The following is a 17541-nucleotide window of genomic DNA, read 5'->3' as shown; positions in this document are numbered from 1 at the left end:
TGGATGTTTCTGGGCACCCAAATCTCTGGTCACCAGCAGGCTCCATTGTCCCCAGACACCCAGTGGGACAAGGTTCCAGTGTATTTCCAGTGGGTTCCAGATTTCCCTATGTGTGCTAAAGGGTTGCTCAATGTCCCTGCAGTGTTCACGTCCTGAGTGTGGGGCAGCAGGAACGAGGGGAGGTGACGGTCCCCTGCGGCCTTCCCAGACTGGGCACAGGAGCTGGAGCCACAGCCAGAGGGCCCCAGGACTGAACTTGTTGGGGCACTGAGATAATACAGGACAGGATGGGAGAGACCCTGGGCACCTCTCCTCCTTGCTGCCCCCCTGTATCTCCTGGCATGGGGAGGCAGCAGGACCCCCGGCCAGCTCGGGTGAAGGCCACGGGGAGGCTGGGCCAGGAAAGATTGCGCAGAGCCAGGGACACAGCAGGGCCGAGCCCCAAGCCCCGGCTGGGCTGGAGCCAAGCCCGACCCCAAGGGCATGCAGCCCAAGCAGGGCTGGCAGGGGAGGACAGCAGGGGAGGGACGTGGTGCCCCAGCACTGCACAAAAAGCCCCCGCAGGGCCAGGGAGCAGTGAGCCTGTGAGAAGAGCCCAGAGCAGCAGTGCCAGAGCTGTAGGAGAAGGGCCATGGAGCAGTACTTCTCAGCCACGCAGAAGATGGAGCAGGAGGTGATGTTCCCCAGCCTGCTGCGAGGGGTCTTCCCGCAGGAGGAGGGGGCAGCCCCGGCTGCCGAGAGCCGCACGGACCTCTACGAGCGCTACCAGCTCCTCAAGGCCATCAAGCCCATGGTGGAGAAAGGCCTGGCCTCTGTGGGTGACCAGAGCGCCAGCGGTGCCGACACCGACGACGACACATCCTTGGACAGCAACGGGCCCGAGGATGCCCAGCTGGAGAGGCGCCTGTCCCAGCACCTGACTGGCCTGCAGCAGGTCCTCACCCACCTCACCAGGGACACCAACGCCCTGACCCGCAGGTACAGCCAGATCCTGGAGCAGATCAACCTCAGCGAGGGGCAGCCCAGCTGGTGACCCTGGCCAGGCCACCAGGTAAGACCTGGGGACATGCAGAGTCCAGGGGCAGCAAGGCAGTGTGTGGCCTCCCTGTTGGGAGAGGGGCCCAGCAGTGCAGGGGTGGGGACGTGCTGGGAAGGGCCTTGGAATGGGGGCTGTCCCCTCAGCTGGGGGTGGATATCCCTCTCCATGCTGGAGGAGGGAGCCCTGCCCATTGCTCGGTGCAGAGACTGCAGGCCTTGGGGGTCTGTGGACTCAGGCTTGGTGGTCCTTGTGTGCCCTGGGATGATCCTTGGAGTTAAGGAATGCTGCTGTTGCAGGACAGGTGCTGGTGTCAGGAAGCACAAGACGTCCCCGTGGCTGACCACTGCAGGCTCTCCCCAGTCCCGCTGGCATTCCCCGCTCCGTGGCAGCTGATGGGATCTCCCGGCACCGGCACCGGAGATGGCTGTGACCACTGCAGAACCAGATGGTGCCTTATCCTCAGGAAGAAGCATCCGGATGTGCTGGCACGGCCGTTGGAAGAGCTGCAGGCTCATGGCCTCCTCTTTATTTTCAAAGAGTGGCAGCAGGTTGGGAATGTTGTGATGTGGCCCCGACCTCCCACAGCCCCTGGAGATTGCCAAGCCCTTTTCCAGCTGGTACCTGGACTCCAAGGGCATTCCCCCTGTTTTTGCTAATAAAAGAATCCCTGGGAAGCCAGTGTTGTCAGTGTGCTGCTTTCACTCATGGAGTGCCCCAGGGACACTGGCCCTGCAGGGTGGGATCTTTCCAGGGCCATGCTGGGAAATGTGAACGGGACAAAGAATCCCAAAGTTGTGGGATTGGTTGGGTCGAAGGGATCTTCAGACACCACCTAGTGCAATGCCCTGCTGTGTGCTGGGACATCTTGCTCTAGACCAGGTAACTCAGGACTGTGTTGAAGCTCAGGGCCTGTGCAAATTCACTGGATGACCTGTTCCTTTGTGTCACCAGCCTCAGGCTGAGATGTTTCTTCCTTTTGTTGACAGCAACACCACAAAAGCTGATTCTTGATTTCAGTGCACAAAAATGTGGGTCTGCCCAGCACTCAGTCCAGCCATGCAACAGTGAGGGGCAGCAGAGCTGTAGGTCTCAGCACCTCTAGACAGCAGCCTCCCCAACATGCCAGCCCCATGTCCAGGCACCCCAGCCTTGGGATACACTGGAGATTCCCATCTCCTCTCTCCTGATCAGGCCATTTCTCTCAGCTGCTGAGACCAGTCTGGCTTTGGCTTGTCCTGCCCCAGCGTGGGCAGCAGGGACAGGGTCTGCAGCCAGCTGTGGGCGTGTGAACTGCTGAGGGGAATGGGGGCTCTGGAGGAGGCAGCTGAGGCCAGACTCAGAAGTGCCCTCTCTGAAAGGGTCCTGGCCAGGATCAAGGTGGAACAAGGACAGTTCTGAGGGGTTTGGGGCAACCAGAGTCATGGCAGATGTGTCAGCAGGAGGCTCTGGGGATGATACACAGTCATTTGGAGATACATGAGGTGACATTTCCCCTCTCCTCGGACGTGGCCTGGCTCCCAGGGAGGATGGTGAGTTGTGGGCAGGTTTCCCAAACACCACTTTTGAGGCCACAGAGATTCAATGAGCTCACTGCACCAGCACCCAGGAGTCCTGCTTTTCTAGGAAAGCAGCTGCCAGTCAGCAAGTTAATGAGAATCTCCATTGTATCCCAAAACTGGGATGCCTGGACATGGAGCTATGGAATTCTGGGCGGCTTCTTTCCAGCGTGGTGAGACCTACAGCTCTGCTGCCCCTCACTGCTGTATGACTGGGCAGAGTGTTGGAAAGATTCACACTTTGCTGTGCACAGGCATCAGCTTTTCCGGTGCCGTTAAAAATGGGAACACACTCCTGGTGCTAAAGTGATTTCAGCATTTATTCTAATAAGGTCTAAAGCTTAGGGGGCCTGCAGGTTGAGCAGGAGCGTTACAGTAGAGAATGCCTCAGTGCCGATGCTGGATCTACTTCCTTTCTTGAGCAGCGATGCTCCCGATGTTCCAGATGGAGCAGCACAGATTCATTGGCTTGGATGACCCTTTTCTTAAAATTTATCTTAATCCTCTGGATGGGTTTCTGTTGAGATCCTTCATTTGCATGAAGGTTTAAGGCACTTGATTGGCCCACTACAGTTCTGTCCTGGCTGGTTCCGTTTGCTTGGGTGGGGATGCAGGTTACTTAGGTGTAATATGGTACATTGAGTACCGTATTTCTTATGACTACCATTTTATCGCCTTTTACGATATAATAACCAAACTTTTTAACATAAGTGCTTAAGAATTATCAACTATTTTGTAACAGATACTAATGTATTTTTTGTTCATCTTGCTGTCAACAAAACGAAGAAATATTTCAGCCTGAGGCTGTTGACACAAAGAAGAGGTTGCCCAGTGAGTTTGCACAGGCCCTGAGCTTCAACACAGTCCTGAGCTACCTGGTCTAGAGCAAGATGTACCAGGACACAGCAGGGTATCGCACTAGGTGGTGTCTGAAGATCCCTTCCAACCCAACCAATCCCACAACTTTGGGATTCTTTGTCCCATTCACATTTCCCAGCATGGCCCTGGAAAGATCCCACCCTGCAGGGCCAGTGTCCCTCTGCCAGTGTCCCTGGGGCGCTCCATGAGTGAAAGCAGCACACTGACAACACTGGCTTCCCAGGGATTCTTTTATTAGCAAAAACAGGGGGAATGCCCTTGGAGTCCAGGTACCAGCTGGAAAAGGGCTTGGCAATCTCCAGGGGCTGTGGGAGGTCGGGGCCACATCACAACATTCCCAACCTGCTGCCACTCTTTGAAAATAAAGAGGAGGCCACGAGCCTGCAGCTCTTCCAACGGCCATTCCAGCACATCCAGATGCTTCTTCCTGAGGATAAGGCACCATCTGGTTCTGCAGTGGTCACAGCCATCTCCGGTGCCGGTGCCGGGAGATCCCATCAGCTGCCACGGAGCGGGGAATGCCAGCGGGACTGGGGAGAGCCTGCAGTGGTCAGCCACGGGGACGTCTTGTGCTTCCTGACACCAGCACCTGTCCTGCAACAGCAGCATTCCTTAACTCCAAGGATCATCCCAGGGCACACAAGGACCACCAAGCCTGAGTCCACAGACCCTGAAGGCCTGCAGTCTCTGCACCGAGCAATGGGCAGGGCTCCCTCCTCCAGCATGGAGAGGGATATCCAGCCCCAGCTGAGGCGACAGCCCCCATTCCAAGGCCCTTCCCAGCACATCCCCACCCCTGCACTGCTGGGCCCCTCTCCCAACAGGGAGGCCACACACTGCCTTGCTGCCCCTGGACTCTGCATGTCCCCAGGTCTTACCTGGTGGCCTGGCCAGGGTCACCAGCTGGGCTGCCCCTCGCTGAGGTTGATCTGCTCCAGGATCTGGCTGTACCTGCGGGTCAGGGCGTTGGTGTCCCTGGTGAGGTGGGTGAGGACCTGCTGCAGGCCAGTCAGGTGCTGGGACAGGCGCCTCTCCAGCTGGGCATCCTCGGGCCCGTTGCTGTCCAAGGATGTGTCGTCGTCGGTGTCGGCACCGCTGGCGCTCTGGTCACCCACAGAGGCCAGGCCTTTCTCCACCATGGGCTTGATGGCCTTGAGGAGCTGGTAGCGCTCGTAGAGGTCCGTGCGGCTCTCGGCAGCCGGGGCTGCCCCCTCCTCCTGCGGGAAGACCCCTCGCAGCAGGCTGGGGAACATCACCTCCTGCTCCATCTTCTGCGTGGCTGAGAAGTACTGCTCCATGGCCCTTCTCCTACAGCTCTGGCACTGCTGCTCTGGGCTCTTCTCACAGGCTCACTGCTCCCTGGCCCTGCGGGGGCTTTTTGTGCAGTGCTGGGGCACCACGTCCCTCCCCTGCTGTCCTCCCCTGCCAGCCCTGCTTGGGCTGCATGCCCTTGGGGTCGGGCTTGGCTCCAGCCCAGCCGGGGCTCGGCCCTGCTGTGTCCCTGGCTCTGCGCAATCTTTCCTGGCCCAGCCTCCCCGTGGCCTTCACCCGAGCTGGCCGGGGGTCCTGCTGCCTCCCCATGCCAGGAGATACAGGGGGGCAGCAAGGAGGAGAGGTGCCCAGGGTCTCTCCCATCCTGTCCTGTATTATCTCAGTGCCCCAACAAGTTCAGTCCTGGGGCCCTCTGGCTGTGGCTCCAGCTCCTGTGCCCAGTCTGGGAAGGCCGCAGGGGACCGTCACCTCCCCTCGTTCCTGCTGCCCCACACTCAGGACGTGAACACTGCAGGGACATTGAGCAACCCTTTAGCACACATAGGGAAATCTGGAACCCACTGGAAATACACTGGAACCTTGTCCCACTGGGTGTCTGGGGACAATGGAGCCTGCTGGTGACCAGAGATTTGGGTGCCCAGAAACATCCAATGCCCCCAAGCTCCCCCTGGGCTCAGCAGGGATGTGGACAGGCACAGGGACCTGACTCCATGATGTGTAACTCCTGTGGCAGCAGCACAGAGCCATTGCTGTCCCCAGGGGATTGTGGACATGGCTTGCCTGCCACTGTTGAAATTCTGGGAGAGCAAAAGCCACAGCCAGGGCACCAGAAAGGATTGCCTGTCCCTCCATGTCCCTGTGGAGTGTGGCAAACATGAAAAGTGGTTCTGTTTCTGGAAAGGCTGCTGTGGGGTACCTGGTTCCTTTTGCAACCCTTGGTGCTGGCAGCTCTCCCTCTGTGCCCCTGTATCCCAGCACTGCCAGGCACCCTTTGCCCGCCCTTTCCCCACGTGTCCTCGCCACCCCTCTTGTCCCTTTCCTTGTGTCCTGGCATCTCTTTGTGCCCTGCCATGGGGCCCATTGCTGCACCAAGGAGTGTGGGGGCTGCTGGCCCTGTGCAGGTGCCAGACAGAGCCTTGGCCACATCAGGGCACCTGCAGAGCTTCCTGGAGGTGCAGGCACATCACAGGGCTCTGGGGACACAGGGACACAGGGGATGCTTTGCCCTCCTGCTCCCCCCAGTGCCTCACAACCTGCTCATAGTGAGCATGGCAGAATGTTTGGGGGTGACAGAGGCTCAGCAAATGCCAATTGCTCCCCAACTCTTTATCCTTGGGACATGAATAATTGTCAAATCCTCTCCGTGCCTCTGGGGCCACACTAGGGAGAAGAGCAGCAGAGGGTTCAGGTCTGGGGGGGAGAGGGCAGGTGGCAGAATGGGCACCTGGCTGGGCTTTGGGGGGACAGTGGGAGAGCTGCCAACACTGAGGGTTGCACAAGGGAGGAAGTAAACTGTGGCCTTTCCCAAAATAGAACCAATTCCTCCAATTGCCTCATACTGCAAGATAAGAAGGGACAGGAGTCCTGGCCATTGACCTGCCATGGCCTCTGCTCCAGGATGGGGTGGTGGCTGTGAAGGTGGCACCATCTGTGCTCCAGTGTGGGCCATGAAAGTTCAGTGCCATGGATGCAGTTCCCCTGGTGGCATTTGGTCCCATCTCTGTCCCCATCGCATGTCCTCATGACCCGTTGTCCTGGTTCAGGGCACATATGGGAGAGAACCCCCAAAGGCGCCCTTCTAGGAAAGCAGATTCACTGGGTCCCTCCCCACAACCGGTTTGGGAGGAAATACCGCCTTGGAGAAAAGTGGAAAAAACCTGTTTATTAAACAAAAAAGCCTAAACAATGTTAAACAATAAAACCCCTTGCTGCTCCAAAAGCGATGACAAACTCAGAAAAGTCCCCTCCCCGCGTTGCAGCTCAGCTCACTCAGTCTCTTCTCAGTCCCTCAGGCCCTGGAAATGCTGCAGCCCAGGCCCGGCCCGGTGGGCCCCAGGTGTGAGCTGCCGGCGCCCTGCTGGTGTTCAGGCCAGAGCAGGTTTGAACAGGACCAAAGAAAATGGAAAAAAACCCCCACAGTCCAGGGAACTTCTTTGCCTCAGCTAGCTAAAACTAACTAAAGCAAAGGAGAGCTCTGTCCTGCTGTCTGTCCATCTGCAGACAACACAGTCCAGGGGCAGGAAGGTGGAGGAGTGAGTGCAGTGTCTGAAAACAAACTGCTGCTTCTTCTCTCCCCCTTCACTCTCTGGAACAAGTCCTAAAGGTGCAAAGCTTATTATTCAGCATAAACAGAACAAGACAACTGGGGATAAAAGCATCATATAGTCAAGCCAGGACACCCATGCAGGATTCCATGCATCAGAGCACTGCCAGGGTGATGTCCCACACCAGTGTCTGCTGCCCTGTTCAGGCTGGCATTCATGGGCAGAGCCTGCTCAGTGTCTCTGGAGTGTTCACATCCTGAGTGCATGGCAGTGAGGAGTGGGGCAGGTGACATTCCCAGCAGCACCAGTGCCTGCAGCCTGGACACACCAGGGCACAGGAGGTGGTCCCGCTCCCACAGGACCCCAGAACTGAACATGGTGGGGGGTAGAGATAGGATAGGAAAGGACAGGAGAGAACCTGGGCACCCCTCCTCATTGTCAGCCCTGGCTCCTGGCCCAGACGCCCTGAGGCCTGTCCTGTGCCTGAGCTGGCTTGGGGGTCCCAGTGCATCAACCCCACTCCATGGCTGGTCAATGGCCAGGACTCCTGTCCCCTCTTATCTTGCAGTATGTGGCAATTGGAGGAATTGGTTCTGTTTTGGGAAAGGCCACGTGCTCCTTCCCCAATTTTGCAACCCTCAGTGTTGGCAGCTCTCCCACTGTCCCCTCTTGCTGTCCCCTCCTAGCCCAGCCAGGTGCCCATTCTGCCACCTGGCCTCTCCCCCTCAGACCTGAACCCACTGCTCCTCTTCTCCCTTTCTGGGTGCTCCTGGCATCCTGGGCTGCCCTGTGCTGCACTGAGGTTTGCACACACTGGCAGCCCCACGCTCCCAGGACTTCTGGGCCACCATGGAGCTTCCTGAAGGTTCAGAGACATCATAGTGTCCCCCCAGAGTAGCCTCAGGGTAGGACACATCTGTCCCGGGGCTGGAGCTTCACTGTGGATATCAGGATTTAAGCCCTGCTGGCAGCTCAGCCCCACTCAGCTGCTCTGTCACTGCCCCCAGGTGGGAAGGGGGAGACAATCAGGGAGGGTAAAAGAGAGAAAAGTCGTGGGTAGAAATGGAGACAGCTCCACAGGAAAAGCAAAAGCTGCACAAGTAAGCAAAGCAAAAGAAGGAACTCATTGGTTCACCCCTTCCCATTGGCACTCAGGTGTTCAGTCCCCTGCAGGAGAGCAGGGCTCCACTGCGTGTCATGGTGACCTGGCAGGACGACTGCTGTCCCTCTGACTGTGCCCCTCTTCCTTCTGCTCCCAGCTCCAGATGCTGAGCACGGTGCCACTCTCCCTTCCCTTGGTGCCACAGAGGGATAAGACAGGAGGATGTGCCCGGGACGGTACAGAGACACTTGGGGACACATGTGGGGGCACGACCTGCACTCTGAGCTGAGGCTGGGACTGGGGCAGGACCTGCCAGGAGGGCCACAGGTGAGGGCTAAGCTTGCCCAATCTGGGGGTCTGTGGCAGCAGAGACCTGAGGACATCAGTGCAGCTCCTGGGGGCCCTGCTGGTCCTGAGCAGCCTCCCCAGGGCCCCAAGCCAGGGCTGGGCACCCCAGTTCAGCTCAGCCCAAACCCAGCCATGCTCCACCCCCGTGGTGGCTGTGCTGTGCTCCAAGTGCAGTCCTTGATTTCCTGCTCCTGACATCCCTGCTGGCAGTGGCAGCTCCCAAGCTGTACCCACTGTTTCCCATTAGGATGTGGGAGATATAGGGTTACAAGTTTGGCTAACAGGGTCCCCAGAGGCACGGAGAGGATTTGGCAATTATTCATGTGCAAGGATAAAGAGTTAGGGAGCCATCAGAGTCTGCTGAGCCTCTGTCACCCCCAAACATTCTGCCATGCTCACTATGAGCAGGTTGTGAGGCACTGAGGGGAGCAGGAGGGCAAAGCATCCCCTGTGTCCCTGTGTCCCCAGAGCCCTGTGATGTGCCTGCACCTCCAGGAAGCTCTGCAGGTGCCCTGATGTGGCCAAGGCTCTGTCTGGCACCTGCACAGGGCCAGCAGCCCCCACACTCCTTGGTGCAGCAATGGGCCCCATGGCAGGGCACAAAGAGATGCCAGGACACAAGGAAAGGGACAAGAGGGGTGGCCAGGACACGTGGGCAAAGGGTGGGCAAAGGGTGCCTGGCAGTGCTGGGATACAGGGGCACAGAGGGAGAGCTGCCAGCACCAAGGGTTGCAAAAGGAACCAGGTACCCCACAGCAGCCTTTCCAGAAACAGAACCACTTTCCATGTTTGCCACACTCCACAGGGACATGGAGGGACCGGCAATGCTGTGTGGTGCCCTGGCTGTGGCTTTTGCTCTCCCAGATTTTCAACAGTAGCAGGCAAGCCATGTCCACAATCCCCTGGGCGCAGCAATGGCTCTGTGCTGCTGCCACAGGAGTTACACATCATGGAGTCAGGTCCCTGTGCCTGTCCACATCCCTGCTGAGCCCAGGGGGAGCTTGGGGGCATTGGATGTTTCTGGGCACCCAAATCTCTGGTCACCAGCAGGCTCCATTGTCCCCAGACACCCAGTGGGACAAGGTTCCAGTGTATTTCCAGTGGGTTCCAGATTTCCCTATGTGTGCTAAAGGGTTGCTCAATGTCCCTGCAGTGTTCACGTCCTGAGCGTGTGGCAGCAGGAACGAGGGGAGGTGTCGGTCCCCTGCGGCCTTCCCAGACTGGGCACAGGAGCTGGAGGCACAGCCAGAGGGCCCCAGGACTGAACTTGTTGGGGCACTGAGATAATACAGGACAGGATGGGAGAGACCCTGGGCACCTCTCCTCCTTGCTGCCCCCCTGTATCTCCGGGCATGGGGAGGCAGCAGGACCCCTGGCCAGCTCGGGTGAAGGCCACGGGGAGGCTGGGCCAGGAAAGATTGCGCAGAGCCAGGGACACAGCAGGGCCGAGCCCCGAGCCCCGGCTGGGCTGGAGCCAAGCCCGACCCCAAGGGCATGCAGCCCAAGCAGGGCTGGCAGGGGAGGACAGCAGGGGAGGGACTTGCCCCAGCACTGCATAAAAAGCCCCCGCAGGGCCAGGGAGCAGTGAGCCTGTGAGAAGAGCCCAGAGCAGCAGTGCCAGAGCTGTAGGAGAAGGGCCATGGAGCAGTACTTCTCAGCCACGCAGAAGATGGAGCAGGAGGTGATGTTCCCCAGCCTGCTGCGAGGGGTCTTCCCGCAGGAGGAGGGGGCAGCCCCGGCCGCCGAGAGCCGCACGGACCTCTACGAGCGCTACCAGCTCCTCAAGGCCATCAAGCCCATGGTGGAGAAAGGCCTGGCCTCTGTGGGTGACCAGAGCGCCAGCGGTGCCGACACCGACGACGACACATCCTTGGACAGCAACGGGCCCGAGGATGCCCAGCTGGAGAGGCGCCTGTCCCAGCACCTGACTGGCCTGCAGCAGGTCCTCACCCACCTCACCAGGGACACCAACGCCCTGACCCGCAGGTACAGCCAGATCCTGGAGCAGATCAACCTCAGCGAGGGGCAGCCCAGCTGGTGACCCTGGCCAGGCCACCAGGTAAGACCTGGGGACATGCAGAGTCCAGGGGCAGCAAGGCAGTGTGTGGCCTCCCTGTTGGGAGAGGGGCCCAGCAGTGCAGGGGTGGGGACGTGCTGGGAAGGGCCTTGGAATGGGGGCTGTCCCCTCAGCTGGGGGTGGATATCCCTCTCCATGCTGGAGGAGGGAACCCTGCCCATTGCTCGGTGCAGAGACTGCAGGCCTTGGGGGTCTGTGGACTCAGGCTTGGTGGTCCTTGTGTGCCCTGGGATGATCCTTGGAGTTAAGGAATGCTGCTGTTGCAGGACAGGTGCTGGTGTCAGGAAGCACAAGACGTCCCCGTGGCTGACCACTGCAGGCTCTCCCCAGTCCCGCTGGCATTCCCCGCTCCGTGGCAGCTGATGGGATCTCCCGGCACCGGCACCGGAGATGGCTGTGACCACTGCAGAACCAGATGGTGCCTTATCCTCAGGAAGAAGCATCCGGATGTGCTGGCACGGCCGTTGGAAGAGCTGCAGGCTCGTGGCCTCCTCTTTATTTTCAAAGAGTGGCAGCAAGTTGGGAGTGTTGTGATGTGGCCCCGACCTCCCACAGCCCCTGGAGATTGCCAAACCCTTTTCCAGCTGGTACCTGGACTCCAAAGGCATTCCCCCTGTTTTTGCTAATAAAAGAATCCCTGGGAAGCCAGTGTTGTCAGTGTGCTGCTTTCACTCATGGAGTGCCCCAGGGAAACTGGCCCTGCAGGGTGGGATCTTTCCAGGGCCATGCTGGGGAATGTGAACGGGACAAAGAATCCCAAAGTTGTTGGATTGTTTGTGTTGGAAGGGATCTTCAGACACCACGTAGTGCAATGCCCTGCTGTGTGCTGGGACATCTTGCTCTAGACCAGGTTGCTCAGGACTGTGTTTAAGCTCAGGGCCTGTGCAAACTCACTGGGCAACCTTTTCCTTTGTGTCACCAGCCTCAGGCTGAAATGTTTCTTCCTTTTGTTGACAGCAGCACCACAAAAGCTGATGCTTGATTTCAGTGCACAAAAAATGTGGGTCTGCCCAGTACTCAGTCCAGCCATGCAACAGTGAGGGGCAGCAGAGCTGTAGGTCTCAGCACCTCTAGACAGCAGCCTCCCCACCATGCCTGCCCCATGTCCAGGCACCCCAGCCTTGGGATACACTGGAGATTCCCATCTCCTCTCTCCTGATCAGGCCATTTCTCTCAGCTGCTGAGACCAGTCTGGCTTTGGCTTGTCCTGCCCCAGCGTGGGCAGCAGGGACAGGGTCTGCAGCCAGCTGTGGGCGTGTGAACTGCTGAGGGGAATGGGGGCTCTGGAGGAGGCAGCTGAGGCCAGACCCAGAAGTGCCCTCTCTGAAAGGGTCCTGGCCAGGATCAAGGTGGAACAAGGACAGTTCTGAGGGGTTTGGGGCAACCAGAGTCATGGCAGATGTGTCAGCAGGAGGCTCTGGGGATGATACACAGTCATTTGGAGATACATGAGGTGACATTTCCCCTCTCCTGAGCCATGGCCTGGCTCCCCAGGAGGACGGTGAGTTGTGGGCAGGTTTCCCAAACACCAGTTTTGAGGCCACAGAGATCCAAGGAGCTCACTGCACCAGCACGCAGGAGTCCTGCTTTTCTAGGAAAGCAGCTGCCAGTCAGCAAGTTCCCCAAATGAGGGCAAACAGAATTCCCTCCAGCCAGAGGGAGGATTTCAGAGCTGGTCTGCTCTCTGTGTCTCTCTTCAGCCTGGGCAATGTTGCAGTCCTGTCTTATCCCGAGGTAACGGAGCATGAGTGGCATACTGGGAGAGACCTGGGCCATCCGCATTGCGATGGCACCTCTGGCCGGGACATGATGGAGCTCTGGCTGTGGAGCTCTCTGGTCTCCATGCTGATTGCTGAGGCTGGTGTTGAACCATAAGGAATGGATGGAGACTGGTTCCTGGTGAGGAGAGGACCACGGAGGGGGTGATGTCCCTCTGGTGGTTTATCTGGCTGTTGCTCAAGGATGGGATCTGTGTTCCCTGGAGAGCACAGCTGGCTGTGCTGGTTTAGGCAGCTGTGGAGTTAATTTTCTTTTCTCATTTCTGTACTGCCACTCTGGTGTAGGGACTGCAGCACATGGAAACTTGGGAGGAGATACTGGTGGGATAACTGATCTCAGCCAACGCAAGGGACATTTCAGACTATATGACATCAGTATATCAAGTGTGGGGAAGAAGTGAGCCACACATGGAATGATGGCCTTTGTCTTCTGAGATCAGCATTACCTGTGATGGACCCTACAGTCCTGGGGATTGCTGAACATGCACCTGCCCCTGGGAAGTGGTGAATGAATTCCTTGCTTTGCTCTGTTTGCATGCATGGCTTTTGCTTTCCCTATTACATTGGTTTTATTTAAGCCCACATCTTTTCTCGTTCTTGCCCTTGATTGTCTCTCTGATCCTGCTGGTGGGGCAGTGAGTGAGTGGCTGTGCGGGCCTTGGTGGCTGGCTGGGGTCAAAGCCCACTGGTGTCACAGCGAGGGACACCTGCTGTCCCCTGCAGCCATGGCTTTGGGCTTGGGCAGTGCTCAGCAGCTGGAGAGGCTCGTGGTGCCCCAGGGAAGTGTCACAGAGGACATGGGGTGAAGGTCCGACCACGGCTGTTGAGCATGACCAGTGGGAGATGCAGGATGAGCCCAGAGGCCGGTGACCTGGGGCAGCTGGAAGGGCTTGCTGACGTCTTGTGGGCCGCTTGCATCCCCCAGGACCCGTGGGCCTCTCTCTGGGAGCTGCTGTCCCTGCAGCTGGCTCTGAGCCCGGTGTGCCACAGGAACCTTCTGCCTGCTCTGATTGCAGGGCATTGCACCACGCTGCCCCAGGGATGTGCCAAGGCCTGACGGGGCCCTGCTGCTGGCCACAGCTGGTGAGAGGTTTCTGCCCTGGTCCCAGGGGGATGTTGGCAGACAGGGCAGATCAGGCATCCTGGCGTGGCAGGGGGTGCTGGCTCTGTACCCACACTGTTCTGGCCAGCACGGGGAAAGATCTTCTTCTTCCTGATTGTTGAAGCAAATCAGAGTGGCAGCACTTCCTTTAAATCTGCTTAGGGACATCATATCCATGAGAGAGCAGTGACCTGGCACTGGGCTCAGTGGGAGGAAGAAAAGAGATAAAGTCGAGTTTTGAACCAAAATTCTAAATGAAGACGAAACGGCAAACCCAAATCAACACAACCTCCTCACCCCCCCCAAATATGGTCAGTGTTTGGATTCAGGAGCCAGCAACCAAGTGGGACAACAGAAACTTGGATCCTTATTATTAGGAAAGAAAAAGCAACATAATAATAAAAAACATAGAGATGGAATGAATTAGGGAGAGCATGTATTTTTTTAGCTGTTCAGAAAGAATTTCACAGCGAGACTTTGGGTACAGTATCTACAGGGGCTGGCCAAGAACATGTTCAAGGGTCAGGAGAAATGCCACGGAGAAATAAAACATATGAACTTACAGAACTGCTCTCTGGGATTTATATAATATATGTTGTGTGAACAACTTTCCATTCTTGCAATTAAAACAACTGAAAAAAACATTAATCAAAATTATTATTCAGTTACAAGTATAAGTCATCCACGTACTGACAAACCATAAAGGAACACAAGAGCAAATAATTAAACAATAAGTATTTAATCAAGCTTTTATTACATGAAAGTGAATAAAGTTTCATCTTTTAAGCCATGGACGGTTCAAGAGTTGCAGCCACCTTGCCGAAGTTCGCAGGATGGCAGGAATTAATTCTGTGATATGTCGCCACTCAGCGAATTGGGTGGAAATCCTCCAAAAGCTGCCCTATTCTTTTCTTTTCTGCAAGAGGTGGGAAAGCCTAATCAGCATTTGAGATCGATTCAGAAGATGTTTCATATTAAGTCTTTGATGTTAACAAAGCCACCAAAAGTTTGATTTTTGCTACCCACAGCAAACTATTAGCTTGCTCTTGTAACTAAATGAACAAGTTGTTTTTTCCCTCCATATGGCTCTCTACAGGTCCCTGTGGAGGAACCTCAGTAGTTACAGTTTTTTATTTCTACATACTCCTTCCAACGTGGATGATGCAGACCACAATCTAACAGCCAGAGTCACCCAACTCTACTGTATTAGAAAATGGACAATTTTCACCCAAATTTGCCATTGCATCGTTGGGCTCAGTGACTACATTTAGTAAAAATCCCCCTGTTCTTCACCATTGCTCTAAGCCAACATCAAGTTTCCTGCCATTTCTATTTATTCTTTTTTCACCTGTTCTGCTTGTTTTCTGAATATTCATCATGAGATTTCTGAATCTACATGCAACAGGCATTTTACAGGAATAGACAGTACAATTGTGAAGATACAAGAATAAAACCTGTGATTTCTAATTTCTATTATTTCTTTTTCAGTGGTACAAGTTTGGTCTATCTTTTTTTTTTTTTTTGGCTCTGCTACTTTTATACTAAAATGAGCTTTTAGGAGGAAGAGGCGGTCATTGATGCATTATCAACAGCTCAATAACAATATCTATTTTCACATCAGAAAATCCTTTAGACTGCTGCAATTTAGATTGTGAAGGAGCAGGGAAGCCTTAGCCCAGCAAAATCTTTGCACACAGGTTATGGCAGGCTGAGGTCTCTCCTAAAATACCAGCTGAGTGTACCTGTTGATGGCTGGAAGTCCCCTGGATGGCGCCTGATGTACTCGAACAGCTCCCTGTCCACCTTGGCATGCATGTACTCGGCACGTTTCACCAGGTGGTAGCCCACAACGCAGCCCAGGGTAGCTAACAGGACCTGCCGGTGAATACCTGCAGCAGGAGAAGAGAGGAACTGTCCCTAGCTCTCCCAGATCCTCGCGGGCCTCAGGCAGGGCCCCCTTTCCTCAGGCCCCCAGGCACGCCTCTCTCCCTGCTTTGCCCCTGCCAAGGTCCCTGCAGTACCCACAGCTCCCATGGCCCCTGCCAGGCCCCACTTTCCTCAGGGCTCCCTCCCCTTCCCACCACCCTCAGGGAGTCACCTCAGATCCCCTCCACCTCCAAACGATGTCCCTTTCCCAGCCCCTTCCAATCCCCCAAATCCCTCACTTCATGACTCCCATCCCCACAATCAGAGAGAGAACTCCCTAACCCTCCAACAGCCCTCCCCCCAAACTCAGGGTTCCCTCTCTTGCCCTCCCCACTTAATTTATCCCTCAGTGACCCCAAGCCCACACAGCCCTTCCCCAGGCCCACATACTCCCTCTACCTCCCCATTCTCTTACCTCAGCGCTCCCTCCCCTTCCCCAGCTTCTACATCCCTCTCGGCCACCCCAAATCCCACATACCCGCTCCTGCAGCCCCCAAACCTCTTCTAGCCCCTCACTCCTGGCTGTTTCTCCTTCCCTCCCCTTTATTTATCCTTCAGAGTGACCCCAAATCCCACACTCCCCTTTCCCAGGCTCACATATTCCCTTTACCCACCCCTAGCCTTGGATCTCGGGGCTTCCTCCCCATCCCCAGTCCCTTTAACCCTCAAGGTCACCCCAAATCCGCCCGCCCGCCCCCATTTCCTCTCCAGTTCCTCATTGCTTAGCTGCTTCCCCTTTCCCCCTTCATTTATCCCTCAGTGACCCCAAACCCCACATATTTGCATATTTGCATTTTTGCATATTATTATTTCCTTACACAGCCCCTTGCCCAGCTCCTCACCTCCTCCCTCCCTTCGCACCCCGCTCCGTTCCCCCTCCCCTCACGCTCCCCCGTCCTCCCGCACCGGCTCCGAAGATGGGGCGTTGGTTGAAGGCGTTGTCCATCAGCGCCGACATCCACCCCGCGAAGCCGAGCCACACCGAGCCCTTATTGAGGAGCGGCGGCGGCGGCAGCGACCGCGACTCGTCGGGCAGGAACACCATGGCTGCCGCCCGCCGAAGGTGACCGGGGGGAGCGGTGCGACGGCAGCGCCTTCCGCCGCCGGCCCGCGCCGTGCTCCGGGGTTCCGCTGCCTTCCCCGCTTATGGCTATTTTACCAAAAACCCACGCCAAAATCCAACTCCCCACCCCACAAACCCATCCCCGCACCAAACCCCCAGGCTGAGCGGCCTTAGCCGGCTCGGGGAGGGCGTTCCTGCAGCCCTAACCCCACTGGGTGAGCCGGCCCCGCTGCAGGGCCAGCGAAGCTGGCCGGGAAGTAAATTAGGGGGTTAATTAAGCACTAAAATCGAACGCAATTAATTTTCAGAGCTCAGATTTAAGTCTGAGACCTAACCCATAGTGTTAGTTTTTTTCGTTTTTAATTAACATGAAATCACATTAAATCATTGGCCCCTGTAGCAGGATTGACGGAACCGTTAAAGAAACCTTCATTAACAAAACACCTCACAAGTCCCAAAGGCTTCTCAGCCTCTTTCCTAAAAATGTATAAATTAGCCTTTGTCCGTGAGAGGAAAGCTGGTGTCTTTACAAGAATTTGATGGCTGAAGGTGTGGGTGTTAACGTCTTTGCAATGGGTGTTAATGTCTCTGCTGACTTCGGGCAGCAGGTTTGCTGCAGAGCCCTGACACCTTGGCTCCTGAAACAGACAAGGGGCTGCACAAGCCTGAACTTCTGAGCTTTGGGGTAAAACAGCAGGTTCAAGGGGGCAATGTGTGGTAGGCGGTTCGGGAAGGCTGTACCTTCCTAATGCCTCAGCAATTGGGAAAGGAAGAGGGAAATGTGCGGCTGGGAGTTTAGGATCAAGGGAGGCTGCACCCTCCAAAACCTCCAGAGAGAAAACTCTACGGGTGTGCACCTCAGTGGACTCCCCTTTTAAATCCAATAAAGCTGAAGCACTCCCCTGTCTCTTTTTTGGACATAAACCTCTGACGCTTGTGGATTTTCCTGACATCTGCACAGGAGGAGGCTGGGCATTGCTGCTCTGCAGTGGGAGATGCTTCAGTTGAACCTGGGATCATTGGGACTGTACAATGGTGATGCACAGCCCCTTCCACAGTCACAGGCTTAACTTCACAGAAACACAGAATGGTTTGGGTTGGAAGGGACCTAAATAGTCATCTGCTCCCAACACCC

General features: G+C 56.3%; 4 protein-coding genes across 7 annotated transcripts; 2 read left to right on the top strand and 2 right to left on the bottom strand.

The window, feature by feature from the left end:
* Nucleotides 1–591: 591 nt before the first annotated feature.
* Nucleotides 592–1713, top strand: LOC139593166 (mid1-interacting protein 1-B-like). 2 transcript variants are annotated; one of them, XM_071433861.1, is made up of 2 exons: nt 592–1051; nt 1341–1713. In XM_071433861.1, exon 1 carries the CDS (start codon nt 632–634, stop codon nt 1031–1033), a length of 402 nt encoding a protein of 133 aa, XP_071289962.1. In that variant the 5' UTR covers nt 592–631; the 3' UTR covers nt 1034–1051; nt 1341–1713. The 2 variants fall into 2 exon arrangements, with proteins under 2 accessions (XP_071289962.1, XP_071289961.1); XM_071433860.1 differs by having other exon boundaries at nt 1336–1713.
* Nucleotides 1714–3690: 1977 nt separating this feature from the next.
* Nucleotides 3691–4812, bottom strand: LOC139593165 (mid1-interacting protein 1-B-like). Of its 2 annotated transcripts, none has more exons than XM_071433858.1 (2): nt 4353–4812; nt 3691–4068 (listed from the first exon to the last, which is right to left on the bottom strand). In XM_071433858.1, exon 1 carries the CDS (start codon nt 4770–4772, stop codon nt 4371–4373), a length of 402 nt encoding a protein of 133 aa, XP_071289959.1. In that variant the 5' UTR covers nt 4773–4812; the 3' UTR covers nt 3691–4068; nt 4353–4370. The 2 variants fall into 2 exon arrangements, with proteins under 2 accessions (XP_071289959.1, XP_071289960.1); XM_071433859.1 differs by having other exon boundaries at nt 3691–4063.
* Nucleotides 4813–9928: 5116 nt separating this feature from the next.
* LOC139593164 (mid1-interacting protein 1-B-like) lies at nt 9929–11168 on the top strand. Of its 2 annotated transcripts, none has more exons than XM_071433856.1 (2): nt 9929–10519; nt 10809–11168. In XM_071433856.1, exon 1 carries the CDS (start codon nt 10100–10102, stop codon nt 10499–10501), a length of 402 nt encoding a protein of 133 aa, XP_071289957.1. In that variant the 5' UTR covers nt 9929–10099; the 3' UTR covers nt 10502–10519; nt 10809–11168. The 2 variants fall into 2 exon arrangements, with proteins under 2 accessions (XP_071289957.1, XP_071289956.1); XM_071433855.1 differs by having other exon boundaries at nt 9933–10519; nt 10804–11161.
* A 2668-nt stretch (nt 11169–13836) lies between these two features.
* NDUFC2 (NADH:ubiquinone oxidoreductase subunit C2) lies at nt 13837–16445 on the bottom strand. Its single transcript, XM_071432924.1, has 3 exons — nt 16250–16445; nt 15160–15306; nt 13837–14333 (listed from the first exon to the last, which is right to left on the bottom strand). Exons 1-3 carry the CDS (start codon nt 16386–16388, stop codon nt 14284–14286), a joined length of 336 nt encoding a protein of 111 aa, XP_071289025.1. The 5' UTR covers nt 16389–16445; the 3' UTR covers nt 13837–14283.
* Between the last annotated feature and the right edge of the window lie 1096 nt (nt 16446–17541).

The sequence above is a fragment of the Agelaius tricolor genome, unplaced genomic scaffold, assembly GCF_023055355.1.
Source record: "Agelaius tricolor isolate 1412-34295 unplaced genomic scaffold, bAgeTri1.0.p SCAF_9, whole genome shotgun sequence".
NCBI lineage: Eukaryota > Metazoa > Chordata > Aves > Passeriformes > Icteridae > Agelaius > Agelaius tricolor.
The sequence above is the reverse complement of the archived record's forward strand: the minus strand, read 5'-3'. Positions and strand labels throughout refer to the sequence as shown.

Coding starts and splice junctions, on each gene's coding strand:
- LOC139593166 (XM_071433861.1), top strand. CDS start 632: ATGGAGCAGTACTTCTCAGCCACGCAGAAGATGGAGCAGGAGGTGATG.
- LOC139593165 (XM_071433858.1), bottom strand. CDS start 4,772: ATGGAGCAGTACTTCTCAGCCACGCAGAAGATGGAGCAGGAGGTGATG.
- LOC139593164 (XM_071433856.1), top strand. CDS start 10,100: ATGGAGCAGTACTTCTCAGCCACGCAGAAGATGGAGCAGGAGGTGATG.
- NDUFC2 (XM_071432924.1), bottom strand. CDS start 16,388: ATGGTGTTCCTGCCCGACGAGTCGCGGTCGCTGCCGCCGCCGCCGCTC. Junction 15,307..16,249: donor ACGCCCCATCTTCGGAGCCG/GTGCGGGAGGAC, acceptor CTCCTGCTGCAG/GTATTCACCGGCAGGTCCTG. Junction 14,334..15,159: donor GGACTTCCAGCCATCAACAG/GTACACTCAGCT, acceptor CACCTCTTGCAG/AAAAGAAAAGAATAGGGCAG.